This window comes from Aethalodelphis obliquidens, unplaced genomic scaffold (genome assembly GCF_003676395.1).
Source record: "Aethalodelphis obliquidens isolate GAN/ISIS:26980383/991018 unplaced genomic scaffold, ASM367639v1 scaffold6, whole genome shotgun sequence".
Classification (NCBI taxonomy): domain Eukaryota; kingdom Metazoa; phylum Chordata; class Mammalia; order Artiodactyla; family Delphinidae; genus Aethalodelphis; species Aethalodelphis obliquidens.
The window spans coordinates 62,196,065-62,217,036 of NW_020837950.1; the positions used below are offsets into that span (position 1 = coordinate 62,196,065).

At 35.5% G+C, this 20,972-nt stretch overlaps 1 protein-coding gene across 5 annotated transcripts in view; it reads left to right on the top strand.

Annotated features, from left to right (window-relative positions):
- The window catches only part of LARP1B (La ribonucleoprotein 1B), a 128,777-nt gene extending 108,108 nt beyond the window's left edge, over positions 1–20,669 (top strand). For all 5 annotated transcript variants that reach the window (XM_027103690.1, XM_027103691.1, XM_027103692.1 and 2 more), the window contains 5 exons: positions 10,894–11,054; positions 11,396–11,540; positions 16,362–16,471; positions 17,209–17,336; positions 19,391–20,669. In XM_027103690.1, the coding sequence (XP_026959491.1) occupies positions 10,894–11,054; positions 11,396–11,540; positions 16,362–16,471; positions 17,209–17,336; positions 19,391–19,636 (790 nt within the window). In that variant the 3' untranslated portion in view covers positions 19,637–20,669. The remainder of the gene's footprint in view (positions 1–10,893; positions 11,055–11,395; positions 11,541–16,361; positions 16,472–17,208; positions 17,337–19,390) is intronic.
- Positions 20,670–20,972: the final 303 nt, after the last annotated feature.

The window sequence follows — 20,972 nt, forward strand, 5'->3', positions numbered from 1 at the left end:
CGAGGCCACCATCACCTTGATACCAAAACCAGACAAGGATGTCACAAAGAAAGAAAACTACAGACCAATATCACTGATGAACATAGATGCAAAAATCCTCAACAAAATTCTAGCAAACAGAATCCAACAGAACATTAAAAGGATCATACACCATAATCAAGTGGGGTTTATTCCAGGAACGCAAGGATTCTTCAATATACGCAAATCAATCAACGTGATACACCATATTAACAAATTGAAGGAGAAAAACCATATGATCATCTCAATAGATGAAGAGAAAGCTTTTGACAAAATTCAACACCCATTTATGGTAAAAACCCTGTAGAAAGCAGGCATAGAGGGAACTTTCCTCAACATAAAAAGGCCATGTATGACAAACCCACAGCCAACATCATCCTCAATGGTGAAACACTGAAAGCATTTCCACTAAGATCAGGAACAAGACAAGGTTGCCTACTCTCACCACTCTTATTCAACATAGTTTTGGAAGTTTTAGCCGGACCAATCAGAGAAGAAAAGGAAATAAAAGGAATCCAAATTGGAAACGAAGAAGGAAAGCTGTCACTGTTTGCAGGTGACATGATACTATACATAGAGAATCCTAAAGATGCTACCAGAAAACTACTAGAGCTAATCAATGAATTTGGTAAAGTAGCAGGATACAAAATTAATGCACAGAAATCTCTGGCATTCCTATACACTAATGATGAAAAATCTGAAAGTGAAATCAAGAAAACACTCCCATTTACCATTGCAACAAAAAGAATAAAATATCTAGGAATAAACCTACCTAAGGAGACAAAAGACCTGTGTGCAGAAAATTATAAGACACTGATGAAAGAAATTAAAGATGATACAAATAGATGAAGAGATATACCATGTTCTTGGATTGGAAGAATCAACATTGTGAAAATGACTCTACTACCCAAAGCAATCTACAGATTCAATGCAATCCCTGTCAAACTACCACTGGCATTTTTCACAGAACTAGAACAAAAAATTTCACAATTTGTATGGAAACCCAAAAGACCCCGAATAGCCAAAGCAATCTTGAGAATGAAAAACGGAGCTGGAGGAATCAGGCTCCCTGTCTTCAGACTATACTACAAAGCTACAGTAATCAAGACAGTATGGTACTGGCACAAAAACAGAAATATATATCAATAGAACAGAATAGAAAGCTCAGAGATAAACCCACGCACATATGGCCACTTTATCTGTGATAAATTAGGCAGAAATGTACAGTGGAGAAAGGACAGCCTCTTCAATAAGTGGTGCTGGGAAAACTGGACAGCTACATGTAAAAGTATGAGATTGGATCACTCCCTAACACCATGCACAAAAATAAGCTCAAAATGGATTAAAGACCTAAATGTAAGGCCAGAAACTATCAAACTCTTAGAGGAAAACATAGGCAGAACACTCTATGACATAAATTACAGCAAGATCCTTTTTGACCCACCTCCCAGGAAATGGAAATAAAAACAAAAATAAACAAATGGAACCTAACAAAACTTAAAAGCTTTTGCACAGCAAAGAAAAACATAAACAAGACCAAAGGACAACCCTCACAATGGGAGAAAATATTTGCAAATGAAGCAACTGACAAAGGTTTAATCTCCAAAATTTACAAGCAGCTCATGCAGCTCAATAACAAAAAAACAAACAACCCAATCCAAAAATTGGCGGAAGACCTAAACAGACATTTCTCCAACAAAGATATACAGACTGCCAACAAACACATGAAAGAATTCTTGACATTTTTAATCATTAGAGAAATGCAAATCAAAACTACAATGAGATATCATCTCACACCAGTCAGAATGGCCATCATCAAAAAATCTAGAAACAATAAATGCTGGAGAGGGTGTGGAGAAAAGGGAGCACTCTTGCACTGCTGGTGGGAATGTGAATTGGTACAGCCACTATGGAGAACAGTATGGATGTTCCTTAAAAAACTACAAGTAGAACTACCATATGACCCAGCAATCCCACTTCTGGGCATATACCCTGAGAAAACCATAATTCAAAAAGAATCATGTACCAAAATGTTCATTGCAGCTCTATGTACAGTAGCCCGGAGTTGGAAACAACCTAAGTGTCCATCATCAGATGAATGGATAAAGAAGATGTGGCACATATATACAATGGAATATTACTCAGCCATATAAAGAAACAAAACTGAGCTATTTGTAATGAGGTGGATGGACCTAGAGTCTGTCATACAGAGTGAAGTAAGTCAGAAAGAGAAAGACAAATACCGTATGCTAACACATATATATGGAATTTAACTAGAAAAAAAATGTCATGAAGAACCTAGGGGTAAGACAGGAATAAAGACACAGACCTACTAGAGAATGGACTTGAGGATATGGGGAGGGGGAATGGTAAGCTGTGATAAAGTGAGAGAGTGGCATGGACATATACACACTACCAAACGTAAAATAGATAGCTAGTGGGAAGCAGCCCCATAGCACAGGGAGATCAGCTCGGTGCTTTTTGACCACCTAGAGGGGTGGGATAAGGAGGGTAGGAGGGAGGGAGATGCAAGAGGGAAGAGATATGGGAACATATGTATATGTATAACTGATTCACTTTGTTATAAAGCAGAAACTAGCACACCATTGTGAAGCAATTATACTCCAATAAAGATGTAAAAAAAAAACCTGTCAAGATATCAGTTGTTCATCCCAACTTGATCTACATATTCCATACAATTTCAATAAAAAAATCCACATAGAAATAGATCCACATAAATGTAGTCAAATGGTCTTTGATAAAGGAGCAAAGATAATCTTTTTAACTAATGGTTCTGGCACAATTGGACATTCACATTGAAAAATTAAGTCTAGACATAGATCTTACACCCTTCACAAAAGATAACTAAAAATGCATCACAGACCTAAACGTAAAACACAAAACTATAAAACTCCTTTATAAATCTATAAAAATAACAGGAGAAAACCACCTGATCTTGGATTGGATGGTGACTTTTTAGATACAACACCAAAAGCAGAATTTGAGAAGGAAGAAACCAATAAGCTGGACTGCATTAAAATGAAAAACTTTTCTCTGTGAGCGACACTGTCAAGTGGATGGAAAGACAAGCCCCAGATTGGCAGAAAGTATTTACAAAAGACACATCTGATAAAGGACTATTATGCAAAATATACAAAGAACTTTTAAAACTCAACAACAGCAACAAACCTGATTAGAAAATGGGCCAAAGACAGACAGACACTTCACCAAAGAAGATGTATAAATGGCAAATAAGCACATGAAGATAGTCCACATCATATTATCAGCAGGGAATTGCAAAGTAAGACAATGGTGAGATTCTACTACATACCTATTAGAGTGGCTGAATTCCAGAACACTGACAGCACTAATAAATGCTGGTGAGAATGTGAAGTAACAGGAGCTCTCATTCAAAGTAACAGGAGCATTGGTAGGAATGCAAATTGGTACAGCCACCTTGGAAGACAGTTTGGAAGTTTCTAACAAAACTAAACATACTCTTACCATACAATCTAGCAGTCACCCTCCTTGGTACTTACCCAAAGGAGCTGAAAACTTATGTCCACACAAAAACCTGCTCATGGATGTTTAGAACAGCTTTATTCATAATTGCAAAAACTTGGCAGCAGCCAGAACATCCTTCAGTAGGGAAATGGATAAAATGTGGTATATTCAGAAAATGGAATATTATTCAGTGGAAAAAAGAAATGAGCTATCAAACCATGAAGAGACATGGAGGAACCTTAAATGCACATTACTAAGTGAAGGGATCCAATCTGAAAAGGCTACAAATTTCAACTATTCGACATTCTGGAAAAGGAAAACTATGGAGGTGATAAAAAGACCTGTTGTTGTTTCTAGGGGTTGGGGGGAGGAAGAGATGAACAGGTGGAACACAGGATTTTTCGGGAGGTGAAAATACTGTGTATGATACTCTAATGATGGCTACATCTCATTTTACATTTGTCCAAACCCGTAGAATGTCCAACACCAAGAGAGAACACTAATGTAGCTATGGACTTTGGGTGATTATGATGTGTCAGTGTGGGTTTGTCCACTCTGTTGGGAGTTGTGCTGGATGTTGATAGTGGGGGGAGCTATTGTGTGGGGAGCAAGGCATGCAGGTGGTATGAGGGAGCTCTCTATACCTTTCACGCAATTTGCCGTAACCCTAGTACTCCTCTGAAAGATAAAGTCTTTATACCAAAAAAAAAAAAAAAGAAAAAAAAATCTGAAAGAGTTCATTACCACTAGATCTGCCCAGCGAGAAATGCTAAAGATAGTCCTCAGTTTGAAATGAATGGACACTAGACAGTAACATGAAGCCATCTGAAGAAAGAAAGAACTTTAGTAAGAGTTTTGTTGTAATTTAATTTGTAACTCCGTTTTTTACTTTATATGTTATTTAAAAGACAAATGCATTAAAAAATTACTAATCTATGTTGTTGGGTATATAGTGTATAAAGATGTAATTTATGACATCAGTAACAGAAAGTGGGGAACAGAGGTGTATAAGAGCAGAGTTTTTGTTAAGTGTAATCCTCATGATAACCACAAAGAAAATATCTATAGAATATATATAAAAGGAAATGAGAAGGGATCAAAATATTTTATTCAAAAGGAAAAGAAATAACACAAAAGTTAGGCAATAAGAGAGGAAAGGAGGGACAGCAAATCTATAAGGCATATAGAAAAGTAATAACAAAATGGCAGGTCCTTCCTTACCAGTAATTACTTTAAATATGAATAGATTGCATTTTCCAATCAGAAGGCAGAGATTGGCAGAATGGATTAAAAACATGATCCAACTATATACTGTCTACAAGAGACTCATGTTAGATTCAAAGACACAAATAGATTGAAAGTGAAAAGATGCAAATTTAAGAGAGCTGGGGTGGCTATTTTAATATCAAACAAAATACACTTTAAATCCAAAAAGATTATAAGAGCTAAGGATATTATATATTAATAGAAGTTTCATTATAAACATTTATGTAACTAATAACAGCCCCTCGGGAGTTATATGAAGCGAAAACTGACAGAATTGAGAGGAGAAATAAATAGTTCTACAAGAATAGTTGGAGATTTCAATACCCTGATTTCAGTAATGCATAGATCATCTCAACATAAGATGATTAACAAAACAGAGGACTTGAGCAACATAATAAGCCAATTAGACCTAACAGACATTTATAGAATATTTCACCCAGCAATAGAAGAATACAAATTCATAAGTACATGTGGGACATTCTCCACAATAGACCATATGTTAGGCTGTAACAGAAGTTTCAATAGATTTTAAAAGAAATGTCACACAACGTATCTTCTCTGACCACAGTAGGATGATGTTAGAAATCCCTAACAGAAGAAAAACGAAAATTCACAAATATGTGGAAATTAAACAACACATTCTTAAGTACCCCATGGGTCAAAGAAGAAATTGCAATGGAAATTACAGTTGGCCCTCCATATCCATGGGTTTCGCATCCATGAAGGGTTCTGTAACCAATCCTCCATGAATACTGAGGGATGACTGTACTTAGAGATGAATGAAAGTGGAAACACAGCATACCACATCTTATGGGGTGCAGGAAAATTATAACTAAAAAGAAGAGAAAAGAAGAGAAATCACATTTAAAAAGAAGAGAAATCACAAATCAGTAGCCTAACATTTTACCTTAAGGAATTCAAAAAGGAAGAGCAAACTAAAAACAAAGATAGAAAGATAGCAGAAGGAAAGAAATATTAAAGATTAGAGTAAAAATAAACAATATAGAGAAGAGTAGAACAGTAGAGAAAATCAGTGAAATCAAAAGTTGGTTCTTTAAGAAGATCAACAAACTGACAAGCCTTTCTTTAGCTAGACTGCCAAGGGAAAAAAAGAAGATATAAGTAACTAAAATCAGAAATGAAAATGGAGACATTACTACTGACCTTATAGAGATAGAAGGGATCCTAAGAGAATACTATGAACAAATTACTATACATCAACAAATTAGGTAACCTAGAAGGAATGCATAAATTCCTTGAAACATATAAATTACTTAAACTGATTCAATAAGAAATAGAAGATTCGACCCACCTATAAGAAGTAAAGAGATCAAATCAGGAATCAAAAATCCCTAACAAAGAAAGTTCTGGACCAAATTGCTTCACTATTAAGTTCTACCAAATAGTTGAAGAAGAATTAACACTAACTCTCTTCAGACTCCTTCAAAAAATTGAAGAGAAGGGAATATGTATTCTCTGAGGCCTGCATTACCCTAATACCAAAACTAGATAAAGATATCACAAGAAAATAAAATTATATGCCAGTATTCCTATGAATATAGATGCATATGTCCTCAACAAAATATTAACAAATGAAATCCAATAGCATAATAAAATGATTATTCACCATGGCAAGCAGGATTTATCCCAGTAGTACAAGAGTGGTTCAATACAAGAAAATCAACATTATACATCATATTAATAGAACTAAGGGAAAAACTACATAATCATATCAATTGACATAGGAAAGGACAAAATCCAACTTTTATGATTAAAACCTCTTAGAAAACTAGGATTAGGGGGAAAATTCCTCACATGAAAAAAGCATTTATGAGAAACCCATGGCTGGCATTATACTCAATGGTGAAAGACTGAAAGCTGTCCCCCTAAGATCAGGAACAAGACAGGGATACACGCTTTTGCCATTGGTATTCACTGTTGTGCTGGAAGTCCTAGCCAGAACTAATAGAGAAGAAAATGAAAGAAAAGACATCAAATATGAAAGGAAGAGGTAAATCTATCTCTAGTCACAAATAATATGATTCCATAAATAGAAAATTACAAAGAATCAACAAGAAAGAAACTGAAGCTAATAAACAAATTTGGCAAAGTTGCACTGTACAAAATACACATAAATCAGCTTGTGTTTCTATATGCAGCATTGAATGATTTGAAAAGGAAATTAAGAAAGCAATTCTATTTACATTAGCATCTAAAAATTAAATACTTAGGAATAAATCTAACCAAGGAGGTGAAAGACTTATACACTGAAAACTACAAAACACATTGCTGAAAAAATTATAGGAGACCTAAATAAATGGAAAGACAATCCATTTTCATGGATAGGAAGACTTAACATTGTTAAGACATTATTACAATCGAAAGTGATCTATAGATTTAACACAATCCCTACAAAAATTCCAATAGCCTTTTTCACAAAAATGGAAAAGCTGATCCTCAAATTTATATGGAATTGCAAGGAGCCCTGAAAAGCCCAAATGACCTTAAAAAGAAAAATAAAATTGGAGGACCAACACTTCCCAACTTTGAAAGTTACTACAAGGCTACAATAATTAAAACAGTATGGTCTTGGCATAAGGACAGATGTATAGACCAATGGAATAGAGAGTCTAGAAATAAAATCTGTCATATATGGTCAGTTTATTTTCTACAAGGGTGCTGAGACTGTTCAGTGAAGGAGAGGGTCATCTTTTTAACAAATGTTGCTGGGAAAACTGGATATCCAACGTGTGAAAGGATGGGATCCATACTTTATACCAAATACCAAAAAATTAAAATGGATCAAAGATCTAAACTTAACAGCTAAAACTGTAAAACTCTTAGAAGAAAATGTAGGGGAACATCTTTATGACCCTAGATTTGACAGTGATTTCTTGAGCATGACACCAAAAACACAGACAATAAAAGAGAAAAATTGATAAATTTTACTTCATCATAATTATGAACTTCTGTGTATCAAAGGAAACTATCAGAGTGAAGAGACAACCTACTGAATAGGAGAAAATATTTGCAAATTATATATCTGATAACAGGTTAATATTCCAAATATATAGAAGTCTCCCAAAAAACCCAATTCAAAAATTGGGAAAGGATTTGAATAGACATTTCTCCAGAGAAGATATACAAATGGCCAATAAACCCGTGAAAATGTGTGCAATATCATTAATCATTAGAGAAATGCAAATCAAAAACCACAGTGAGATATCTCTTCATACCCATTAGGATGGTGTTATGGACTGAATTGTCTCTCTGAAATTATATGCTGAAACCCTAACCCCCCTGCTTGACTGTATTTGAGATAGGGCCTTTAAGGAGATAATTAAGGTTAAATGAAACCATACGATGGGGCCCTAATCTGACCTTATAAGAAGAGGAAGAGACACCAGAGATCTCTCTCTTTCTGCGTGTAGACAGAGGAAAGGCCATGTGAGGACACAATGAGAAGGTGGTTCTCTGTAAGCCAGGAAGAGAGGCCTTCCCAGAAACCAACACTGCTGGCACTATGATCTTGGACTTCTAGCCTCCAGAACTGTGAGAACATAAATTTCTATTGTGTAAGCCATCCAGTCTGTGGTATCTTGTTATGGCAGCTGAGCTGACTAATACAGATATGTATAATCAAAAAAACTGAAAGCAAATGTTTGTGTGGATGTGGAGAAATTAGAACCTTGTGCATTGCTCTTGGAAATATAACATGCTGCAGCCATTGTAGAAAGCAGTTTGGCATTTTCTCAAAATGGTAAAACACAGAACTAACACATGACCCAGCTATTTGACTCCTAGGTATATATCCAAAAGAATTGAAAAGAGGGAGTTGAACAGATATTTTTATGCCATGTTTATAGCAGCATTATTCATAATAGCCAGAAGGTGGAAACAACACTAGAGTCCATCAGCAGATGACTAGATAAACATAGGTATATACATACAATGGAATATGATTCAACCACATAAAAAATGAAATTTTGATTTCAGCTTTAACATGGATGGACCTTGAGAACATGCTTAGTGATATAAGGCAGACTGAGAAGGATGAATATAGTATGTTTCCACTTATATGAGGTACCTAGAATAGTCAAAGACAAAGTAAAATAGAGGTTACTGGGGACTGCAGGGAGAGGGAAAGGGGTTATTCATTATTTAATGGATAGAGTTTTTGTTGGGAATGATAAAGAAGGTTTTGGTAGAGGTAGTGGTAATAGTTATATAACATTGTGAATATTTAATGCTGATGAGTAGTACACTTAAGAATGGCTAAAATTACAAATATCATATATATTTTACAACACACACAAACTCCTAAAAAATAACCCAGCATTGATTTTATTAGATAAGTGTTTAGGTATGAGTGGGAATTACTAGGCTCATAGTGACAAATACAAAGTTTCCAAAATTCTTATTTTTGCATGAAAGCTCGAATTTTTCCTGAACGTTACAGACTCATTTTGTTCATTTTCAAGGAAATGTCTGACACAAAACAAAGTCTGAATAACCATAATTTGTTGGCTATTCTTCTAGTTAAAAATGGTATTCCATGCAAAAAACAGTTTGGCTCATAATTTTATTGCATGAGTGCTTTAAGACAACTGTTGTAGTTAGTACTGCTGTAACAAATATGCCATAGGCTGGGGAGCTTAAACAACAAATATTTATTTCTCACAGATCCAAGCTTAAAGTGCCAACAGATCCCATATCTGGTGAGGGCCTGCTCCCTAGTTTGCAGATGGCCATCTTGTTGTATCCTCACATGGCAGAGAGCAGAGAGAGAAGAAGGAAGCTCTCTTGTGTCTCCTCTCATAAGGGCATTTATCCCACTCATGAGAGCTCTAGTGTCATGACTTATTTTACATCCTAGTACCGTCACATTGGGGGTTAGGAATTCAACAAACATTTAGTTCATAACAACAGCCATCATATTTTGATATGCTACAAAAGTGCTTTTCTCCCCCTAATTGTTATAAAAAACACAATGAAATACTCATTTCATATTCAAAACTCATGAAATATTCATCATCTTAACCATTTTTAGTACAGTTCAGTAGTGTTAAGTATATTCACGTTGTTGTGAAATATCTCCAGAATGTTCTCATTTTGCAAAACTAAAGCTTCTGTCCCATTTTGTCACACACAATGAGATGTACTCAAGTGTTGAGATTTCATAAAGTTAATTTTTTTTTTTGCTTCATCAAGGAACTCTTAAGGTGAAACTGGCATTAAAAATTTTTTTTCAAGTACACAGCAGTGAATAATATAACCACTAGTAAGTAAAGTTTGGTGCCACTGACTCAGTTTGCATCAGCAGTTTTATACACCATTGTTTAGTACTATCAGTACAGATGTAAACACAGTGAAGAGAGCAAATAATGTCTAAGTATTGTTATGAAAATAGTTTTGACCTTGCAGACTTTCTGAAAGGTTCTTGGGAACCCCTCCAAGCATCTACAGACCACACATTGAGAACCACTGATTTAGAGCAGTCTTAGGAAGATCATTTTGGTGGCAGTATAGAGGAGGGAGATTGAAAAAACAAGGAGACCAATTAGTTCAAGTGAAAGAGGAGGAAAGCCTCAATTTGAATAACAGAGTGAAGATGAAAAGGAAAAGATAGATATAGGCGAAATTTCAGAAGTGAAATTGATTTACAGAATTACAGGTATGTCTTTAGGGTAATGAAAATATTGCCTTTGTGCCAGATTTTATCCACTTACTCAATTTATATCATTAACCTAATTACTCATGAAAATTGAAAATTTCCCCAGTACTATAAGAAAAAAAAACAAATATAACTAAATTAATAATGTATCTGGAAGAGAAGAGTAAGCTAGCTAGTCAGTTATCTGCTTCTACTTATTGTTTTAGTTTGAGAATTTATGACCATGTCCTTTATCAACTTCTGAATTTACCCATGTGTTGAACATAGATAGCAATTCATATGTAGGTCCGTGTATCATTAGTTTAGGAGAGTTTTAGGGACTAATGCCTTTTCCACTGCTCAGATTCTCAGTAAACAAATAGTACAAATTGGTTTAAACACTTGGTTCTTGATATTTCAGTTTGAAGGCTTTTTTCCCCCTCCTCAAACAGCAGTTCAAATGCTTCGCCTTCAGGAGGTGCACCACTAGTAGGAAGTTATGGATGTACTCCTCATTCATTCCCAAAGTTCCAGCATCCTTCTCACGAACTTTTGAAGGAAAATGGCTTTACCCAACAAGTGTACCACAAGTATCGTAGAAGATGCCTAAGTGGTAAGAGCCTTCCTTTATATAGCTATCTTTAAAATTAAAACATAATTCTAAAAAATTCAAGTTGTGACATTTAATATCAGGTTAAAATAGTCCTTTGTTAAAATTGCCTTAAGTAAATGTGTTCATATATATTCTTTATTCATGTATTTTGTAGCTTAGACACATTAGGAAATAAAGCTTACTATATTCTTGTTACTATTGACAAATGCTTAAATTTGAGCAGTGAGTCAGAAAATGGATTATTTGTTCTTTGTTTAAAAGAAACCCAATTGGGGATTAATATGTTTCAGCTTTCTTTATTTTACGCTATGTAAAACATCTGCTGTTTTGACTTTTTCCAGAGAGAAAACACTTGGGAATTGGCCAGTCTCAAGAAATGAATACCCTCTTTCGTTTCTGGTCCTTTTTCCTCAGAGATCACTTCAATAAAACAATGTATGAGGAATTTAGACAACTTGCTTGGGAAGATGCAAAAGAAAATTACAGGTCAAATATTTTCTCATATTTTTACACTTGGAGGGAATTTTTTAAAAATACTAAAAACTAGTACAGAAGTAGCCTGATTTTGAACTGTGAAAGTACCACATGATAACTGGGAGAAGGACTGTGTTAGTTTTCTATTGCTGCATAGCAAATTACCCCAGAACGCAGAAGCTTAAAACAACAAACATTTATTAGTTCATAGTTTCTAAGGGTCAAGACTCCAGAAACAGCTTAGCTGGGTGGCTCTGGTTCAGTTCTCTCATAGGATTGCAGTCAAGGTATTGGACAGGGCTGCAGTCTCTGAAGACTTGACTCAGGCTAGAGGATCTTCTTCAAGCTCATTCACTTGGATATTGGCAGGAGGCTTCAGTACCTTGGCACATAGGTCTCCCCATAGGGCATTTCACGATGTGACTTCACCCAGAGTGAATGATCTAAGAAAGGGGGAGAACTTCCAAGATGAACGCTTCGGTGTCTTACTTAACCTGCACTTGAAAGTGACATCACTTCTGCCATATTATAGTGTTCACACAAACCAACCCTGGTATAATGTAGGAGGGGACTACCCATGATATAATGGGTATCATGTTTGGAACCATGTTAGGGGCTGGTACAAAGGCCAAATGTAATTTGAAAGACAGATTTTTCTCTCTCTTGCCCCTACCATTACAGATTTCCCTTGGATGTGCATATACATCCCCAAATTGTTACATGCTTAGAGCCAAACCAGTTAAGATTCCTTGAGACAAGAAAAAATAAGATCTCTCATGATACATCCTGACACACCTGTTCAGTCTCATTTTTTCCTACTACAGTTGACTGTTCAACAATACCAGTTTGAACTGAATGGGTCCACTTATATGCAGAATTTTTTCCATAGTAAATACTACAGTACTACATAATCCATGGTTGCTTGAATCTGTGGATGAGGAACTGTGGATATGGAGGAACCGTGTATACAGAGGGCCAACTTTTAAGTTAATATTCAGATTTTTAACTGTGGGAGGGTTGGCGCTCCTAACGTGCATGTTGTTCAAGGGTCAACTGTAGTTCTCTAGGCAACCGTGGTACTGAACTACGTGTTCTCCAGATGAACCGAGCTCTCTAGCCTTTAGACATCTGTACATATTCTTACCTCTGCTTATTCTTCTCTTCATCCTCCCTCTGCTTTGCTAACTCTTCTTTTTGTCTAGGTTAGATCTTGCTTCCATGAGGAATGTTCAGGGTAATTTGTGCCAATAGGGCTGAATTGAGAACAGACCAAGAGGATGAGAAGGAACATGAAATGGATTCATGCAAGCTAAGCTATTCATTCTTGGGAAAAGGGAGGAAGGAAGATGAGCTGGAAGAAGAAAAAAGATAATCTTCCACTCAATATTTACCTAAATTTACCCTTCTTCAGGTTCTAAAAATGGATTCCTCTTGTAAAGCTCAAATAAGAATCTATTGTTAATCAATATTGTGATCAAGAGGAATACAAGATATGCAAATACATTTCTTTGAAAAAAAATATACATTTGCACTGACTTGTGTAAAAATAAAGCCCATTTAGTTTTCATCTAGAATCTTGATCTTGATCAGGAATGATAAATAAATGGCATGTGTACCTCTTTTTCCCTCTTCTCTGTTCATTACTGACATCTCTAAATCAATCCCAGCATTGTTTAATATTATTCTTGAATTCAGATTTATAGTCTTTCTTATCACAGCTTTGATAGCTACTGCCAGTTTATCAGAGTTGGCACTGAAGGCAATATTTGCCATTTCTTTCTTTCAAAATTTTTTATTTTATGTTGGGATATAGTTGATTTACAATGTTGTGTTAGTTTCAGGTGTACAGCAAAGTGACTCAGTTATACATATACATATAATCCATTCTTTTTCAGATTCTTTTCCCATAGAGGTTGAATAGAGTTCCCGGTGCTAGTAGGTCCTTGTTAATTATCTGTTTTATCTACAATAGTGTGTATGTGTTAATCCCAACCTCCTAATTTATCCCTCCCCTCACCGTTTCCCTTTGGAAAACAAACCATAAGTTTGTTTTCAAAGTCTGTGAGCCTGTTTCTGTTTTGTAAATAAGTTCATTTGTATCATCTTTTTAGATTCCACATACAAGTGATATCTATATGATACTTGTCTTTGTCTGACTTCGTATGACAATCTCTAGGTCCATCCATGTTGCTGCAAATGGCATTATTTCATTCTTTTTTTATGGTTGAGTAGCATTCCATTGTATATATGTACCACATCTTCTTTATTCATTAATCTGTCGATGGACATTTAGGTTGCTTCCATGTCTTGGTTATTGTAAATAGTGCTGCTATGAACGTTGGGGTGCATGTATATTTTCAAATTGTAATTTTCTCCAGATACATGCTCAGGAGTGGGATTGCTGGATCATATGGTAGTTCTATGTTTATTTTTCTAAGGAACCTCCAAACTGTTCTTCATAGTGGCTAATCTAGATTTTCTCATTCAAACTGTGTTTTGCTACCCGTTAGTGGGTTGTGAAATCAGTTTAGTGGTTCTAACTTACTTAAAAAAATAGAAAATATCAGACTGCACTGAACATAGTAAGGTTAATATGTTTTACAATTCATACATAAATACAAATTTAATTATTTACAAAACATATATGTTTTTATGTACACACGTATATATGTGAGTGTTGACTTGGTCACAAGGTAAAATATTTTTCTTACTATTGGACTTAGAAAAGTTTGAAAGCATTTGTTATAATTAATCTCAGCATATTTTGCTATTTATGCAAATAATTTCTGTTTGTTCCTCAGGACTTTCTATAACTTTTCTGATCCCATTTATACCCAAGTCTAGATTGGGAGTTCCTCTTCTTTGTTCCTATGGTATTCTGTGTATGTTTATAATAGCTTAACATACTACCTGATACATAGTAAGTGCTCAATAAATGGTTACTTTTATTAGGAAGAAGATCAGTACTGAATATATCCATTGACTAACATTAGCAGTAGGATGGTTTCAAGAAGAAAGGAGAGAAGTAACATTAATTACATACACATCTGCAATGTGCCAGCTCTGGTCTAAGTGCTTTACAAATATTATCTATTATTGAAAAGTAGGATATTATTATCCCCATTTTTAGAGAGATGATTATAAGCCTAGAATTCAAATATAGTTCTTTCCGGTTCTCAGCCTTTTTGTTTTCTACTCATCTAAGCTGTCTCACAGTGATTGGTCAGTGAGTAAATGACAACTGAGAGACTGGTCATTTGCCCCTGCTCTTTACTCCAGCATTTATGATGCATATTTGGATTGTATTATTAATGTCATATTTTTGATCTTTGGAATTAGTTTCCTAAAAAGTAAGACTAGAAATCCAGATATTGTAGTAGTCAGTTGGCCTTTACCCAAAAATCTAAGAATCCTAACATTCCTCTAAAATGTCATTTACTTGATAAAACCTAAAATTTCTCAATCCTGCTTTCCAGAAAGAAAGAAAGAAGCCTAGGCTTCAGCCCCAGAGATTATGATTTCATTGGTTTGGAGTAGAGCCTGGGTGTCAGCATTTTTTTAAAGCTTCCTAGATGGTTCACATAGGTAGTCAAGGTTGAGAACCACTGGTATCAATATAATATGATCCCATAAGAGGAGTATTAAGACAGGTTTGTCATTCTGAACTGTTGTTCCTTTAGTACTCAGTCCCCTTAGCCTCAGTCATACAAGCTCAAGGAATAGTGTCATTTATGGCTACCAAAGGAAAGGGCTCAGGTTAGTGTATGGTTGGTAGTCCTGCATTCCTCTTGCCATCTTACCAAGAAACATGTTTATTCTTCCAGAGAGACCGTCACTCTCTATCTTGTAAATAAGCTGGTTACAAAGGACATATGCATGGACACACACACACACACACACACACACACCCTCTTCTTCCTGTGAATAATGGTTGGGCAGTATTATGATACCAGGAATGAAGAAATATAGCCTCCCCTCCACTGAGGCACCCAGAATGACTTAAGGATTCTACATGAGGGATTTTCTAAATTGCTACATGCTTTCTTTGAATGAGCTGGATGGTCCCTTTACTGCTGTCCATTGACCTTGTCCATGTCCACTCTCATGGGTTCTGCTCATCACCATTAGTTGAAGGTTGAGCCCATGTAGTTTCTTGATCCACTGTCCAAAACTTGTCTCAGGTTCTTTAGGTAGCTGTAAGAAGAAACAAATTTTTCTGATTTATGCAGTGATACAATTCTTTTGGCAAAATATCTTTTATTTAATATACTTTATAAGCAGGAAGGCTCTCTTAGGAGACATTTAATTAGGTTTGTCCCTTTATAGTTGAATGGGTCAACCACACCTAGAGTCTGTGGCCCAAGAGTATGGTCTTTATCTTCCTAGAGATTATGTTCGAGTATTTAATACCATGTACTAACACACCATTATAAGCCTTGGTTTGGGAAAAAATCTAAAACATTGCCAGTTTGTCACTAAATCTTTTGAAATACCGGGGAAAAATGCCAGGGAGTTCTTCAGAAATACCAGGGAGAGATCCTGTGTCTGTTCAAAGAAGCCATAGTGTAGTTGTCCAAGGACTGCCTCTTATTTTGCATATTCCCAGTATACCTCCATGAGATGCTATGCCTGAGTCAACAAAAATAGCAAAGCCAGCTGTAGATTACTAATTACCACTTCAGCTAAAAATCTGCGTACTAAAAATTACATATATTTGAACACTTTTGTTTGAGATTATTTGTGTCATGTTTCCTGTATCAGTGCTGTTAAATATGACTATTTGCATTGTCATAGGAAAAATTTTATTATAAACTTTTTATTTTCTTCCCACAGGTATGGATTAGAATGTCTGTTCAGGTTTTATAGTTATGGACTGGAAAAAAAATTCAGACAAGAAATTTTTAAGGATTTCCAAGAAGAAACCAAAAAAGACTGCGAATCTGGTAAAATAAAACAATAAACTTATTCTATTTGGAAATTGTAAATCTGAGTCTGTCAATAAATAGGGAGTTTGTAACTTTTTTTTAGGGCAGACTAGTTAAGACTTTCAGGCCACTATTATGATTTGTGATGAAGGATAGAGCACCATATAGTATGAAGGTCTTACTTGTGAGATGTTGGAAAAGAGCCACTCCGAAGTGTTTCCTTATTTGTATTTTGTCTTTATTCATTTGACACACATGACTACTCACTGATGTTCCATTACATGAAAATTCTATGCAACATGAGCAAGTGTGTTTGGAAAGGTGGAATAGCACAGTGAGTAACAGTGCAGACTCTGGGCTAGATCCGTAAGTCTGAATCCCATTTCCCCTACTTTGTAGCTCTGTGGCCATGGGTAAGTTACTTAACCTTGTTAGAAAAACAAACAAACAAAAAAAACCCCAAAACCTTGTTAGCCCAGTTTACTCATCAGTAGTATACCCAAGAGCACCTATATTACAGGGTTGTATATAGTTCAAATTAGTTTAATATACAATAAACCACTTAAATAATACGTGTTACATGGCAAATGCTCAGTAAATGTTAGCTGCCATTATTCATTACAATGTCTTATCTTCAAGATCTAGATAAAGTGTACATAGAAGACATGGTTTAATGCTGGTAGGATCATATCCAATATGAATCATTTTTTAAAGATTCTATATATTTTATCATGTATATTCTTCTTTGTTATTAGGTCAGCTGTATGGATTAGAAAAGTTTTGGGCTTACCTAAAATATTCTCAATCTAAGACACAGTCTATTGACCCCAAACTTCAGGAATACCTCTGTAGCTTTAAGAAGTTGGAAGACTTCCGTGTTGACGTAAGTTTTAAGTCCTTTCCCCTGTATTATTTTTATTACTCTTATGTTTGAGCTATCAGTGACTTTCTTAAGTTTAATTTTATAATTTTTATTTATTTATTTGCGGTACGCGGGCCTCTCACTGCTGTGGCCTCTCCCGTTGCGGAGCACAGGCTCCGGACGCGCAGGCCCAGCGGCCATAGCTCACGGGCCCAGCCGCTCTGCGGCATGTGGGATATTCCCGGACCGGGGCACAAACCCGTGTCCCTTGCATCGGCAGGCGGACTCTCAACCACTGCGCCATCAGGGAAGCCCAGTATAATTTTTATTTTTTAAATTTAATTTTGAAAATTTAACTTTCCAGTTTTGAAATCAAACTTTAAAAGAGGTGCAAAAATAGTATAGCGAATTCCCATATATTCTGTTTACCCAGAGTCCCTAAATGTTAATATCTTACATGACCATGGAGCAATGGTCAGTTCACTTTAATTTTGATATGCATGATAAACATTTTATGGATTTAGTAACTTTTATATGGATATGTTACTCATTTCTCACTAGCAGTTTTTATTTATTTTTATTTTTTAAAGATTTCTTTATTATTTCTTTATTTTATTTTATTCATTTTTGGCTGTGTCGGGTCTTAGTCACGGCACACGGGATATTCGTTGTGGCACACGGGCTTCTCTCTAGTTGTGGCGTGTGGGTTTTCTCTTCTTTAGTTGTGTTGTGCAGGCTCCAGGGCCTGTGGACTCTGTAGTTGTGGTGTGCAGGTTCCAGAGCATGTGGGCTCTGTAGTCTGCAGCACGCAGGCTCTCTAGTTGAGGCACGTGAGCTCAGGAGTTGTGGCATGTGGGCTTAGTTGCCCCACAGCATGTGGGATCTTAGTTCCCTGACCAGAAATTGAACCCACGTCCCCTGCATTTAGGGTAGATTCTTTACCAGTGGACCACCAGGGAAGTCCCCTCACTAGCAGTTTTTAAATTTTTCACTTTTTATGTACTTGTATCCTATAGTTTCCATAACACGTGCTCATGTAACATGGATTTATGGTTCCCCACATAATAAAATTAGGGCAAGAATGTTATGTGCATGTGTAGAGACAGGAGAATAGGGTTTAGACAATTTGATTTCAAGAGGAAAAGGAAAACATTTTAAGAAAAGAAGTGGATGAGCATAATAAGATAAAGGAAAAGGAGAAAGAAGAGAAGAGAGAAATAAGGAAAGAAGAATCAAAAAGAGCAGAAAAGAGAGAGGTGAAAGGAAGGCTAGGTTCATCTCTGCTTAGTATTATAATTAGTTTGTCTTTTGTAGTTTTGTGTAAATAGATTTGATAGCCCAGGGATGGAGTTAATAGAAATGCCTCCATCTCTGGAATTAAAGAGCTGTGTTTCAGACTTCCCTGGTGGTCCAGTGGTTAAGACTCCACACTTTCCAATGCAAGGGGCACACATTCGATCCCTGCTCAGGGAACCAAGATCCCTCATGCCTTGCAGCATGGCCAAAAATTTAAAAAAAAAAAAAAAAAGCTATGTTTCTAGAGTGGTCCAGCCAGTTCTGTCACAAGATGTCCCTGCTTTATAATACTAGTGATTTTTGCCCTATCTGAACAGAAGCCAAGAATTCAGACCTCTGCTTTTAAATTTGTGTCATGTTTTCCTGTATCAGTGCTGTTAAGTATGACTATTTGCATTTTAAATACTGTGGAAGTTTGGAGAAGAAAGGGGTTAGAGTTATAAATGCTTTGCAACTGACAGAAGTTTCATAAAGAAGGAAAATGTCCTCTCTGAAACATTTTCCCAGAGACAACAAACCCAGCCTTATCCTTATGCCCTACTATTTAGTTCAAGCCCTAAAACATAGGGGTAGCTTAATAAACATGTTAAATGAAAGAATTGACTGATAAGGAGGAAATTTAAGTTTAATACCTTAAATTGCTGTTAAGTTTTCATTATACTAATAAAATCTACTGAAGTGCCGGCATAGTTTCCCTCTGTTAGAAAAGTCTGGCCTTAGATTTTGAAGGGAGGAAAAAATAGTAAAATCATCACTATGTTGTCTTTCATAATTTGCAGCCCCCTATAGGTGAGGAATTTGGAAGAAAAAGACATTCATCTACTTCTGGTGATGCGAGTAATCGTCACAGACTTCCATCTAATTCCTCTACAAAGTCACCGAGTGCTGCTAAGCCTACACCTGACAATCAGCTTCGGGTCCCAACAAACTCTCCCAGAAGGAATACTTCACAGCAGTCCAGTGACAATTCACACCAGAACAGTGCTGCCTCAGTCTCAACACATGGTGAACTGCCTGAGAAATAGACTCTTATGAAAGTTGTTTGCCCTTGAAATCAACATTTACATCAGTATTTATTGGGGGAAATCCTCTGATGTTTAATTGTGATAATCAGAAAAAAGAAAAAGGAAGAAAAATGGCAGCATTATTTTCTAGAAAGATAAATTCTAAAAACGTTTTCCCTGATTTCACGAATAAGTTTAATTTTGGTAACCTTTTATAGAGATCCTCTAGTAATATATTTTGGTCTCAAATATATATTTGAAATAATATATTTCGTTTTCAAAGCCATTGTTTATAAGAACAGCATTCCTTAAATATATACAAAAACAACACAAGGAATGCCTAACATTTCAGCTCATACTTCTTAAAGAAGATATAGTATGTTATAGTCATCTATTCTATAGAGCTTTCTTAAAGAATCCAATAACCCCACTGTCAATTCATATTTGAACTTATCAAAAACAAAGGACAATTATGTATATGTTTTTTAAATTCAGAAAAAGAATGTGAAATGATACATTTGCTTTTCTTTTAGATTTATAGTTTAAAGAAAACTTTTTTTTTTTTTTTTTTTTTTTACAGAAGTAGAAATATATTGCAGTTATATTGAAGTATATGCACTTTGGATGTTGGGTTTTGCCTTTTTCCCCGTTAGTCATACCTCATGATTTCCATAGTTATTGTTGTGTTGGTATGGAATGTTCTGAATTGGCATCAGCCAGTTACGTATTAGAAGAGATTTACTTTTTGTGACTATATAAGCCTACACAAGTAATTGAAAACTGAGTTGGGATTGGTTGGAATACTGTCCTAAACTAGTTAAATCTTGCACTGTTTTGAATGCATTTGCTGTTTGTACATCTGCAGGTGTGTATGTCACAAGTAATCAGATTATCTTCAGTTTAAAAGGAGTACCTTTTTGTGTCCTTTACTTTTGTTTTATGCTTATAAAAAGTGTTTTCAAGAAACGAATTGACTTCTAATTTTTATTGCTGTTGCAACTGACGTAAATGATAGTTTCAGTTTTTGTGGGAATTAAAATAAAGCACTTATTCTAAATTATTTGAATTGATTTTTAATTACTTTTGTTTAGAATACAGCTGAAAAGATGTAATTTTCAAATTCTGCTAGTAGAAGACCACTGTAGTGGGTGGGCCAAAAGTTTCGTTCAGTTTTTTCTATAAGATGGATCTAGTAGCGCTTAGTTGTCTTTAACTTTATTTGAAACAATTTTGTTAGATTGTATGTGACAGCTGTCAGATCAGCGTGCATTAAAAAAAGACTTACCAAAATTGGTGAATTTTTGTGTAGCCATTTAAATACTGAAGATGGAAGAAAAAAACAATATTTTCAGCATAG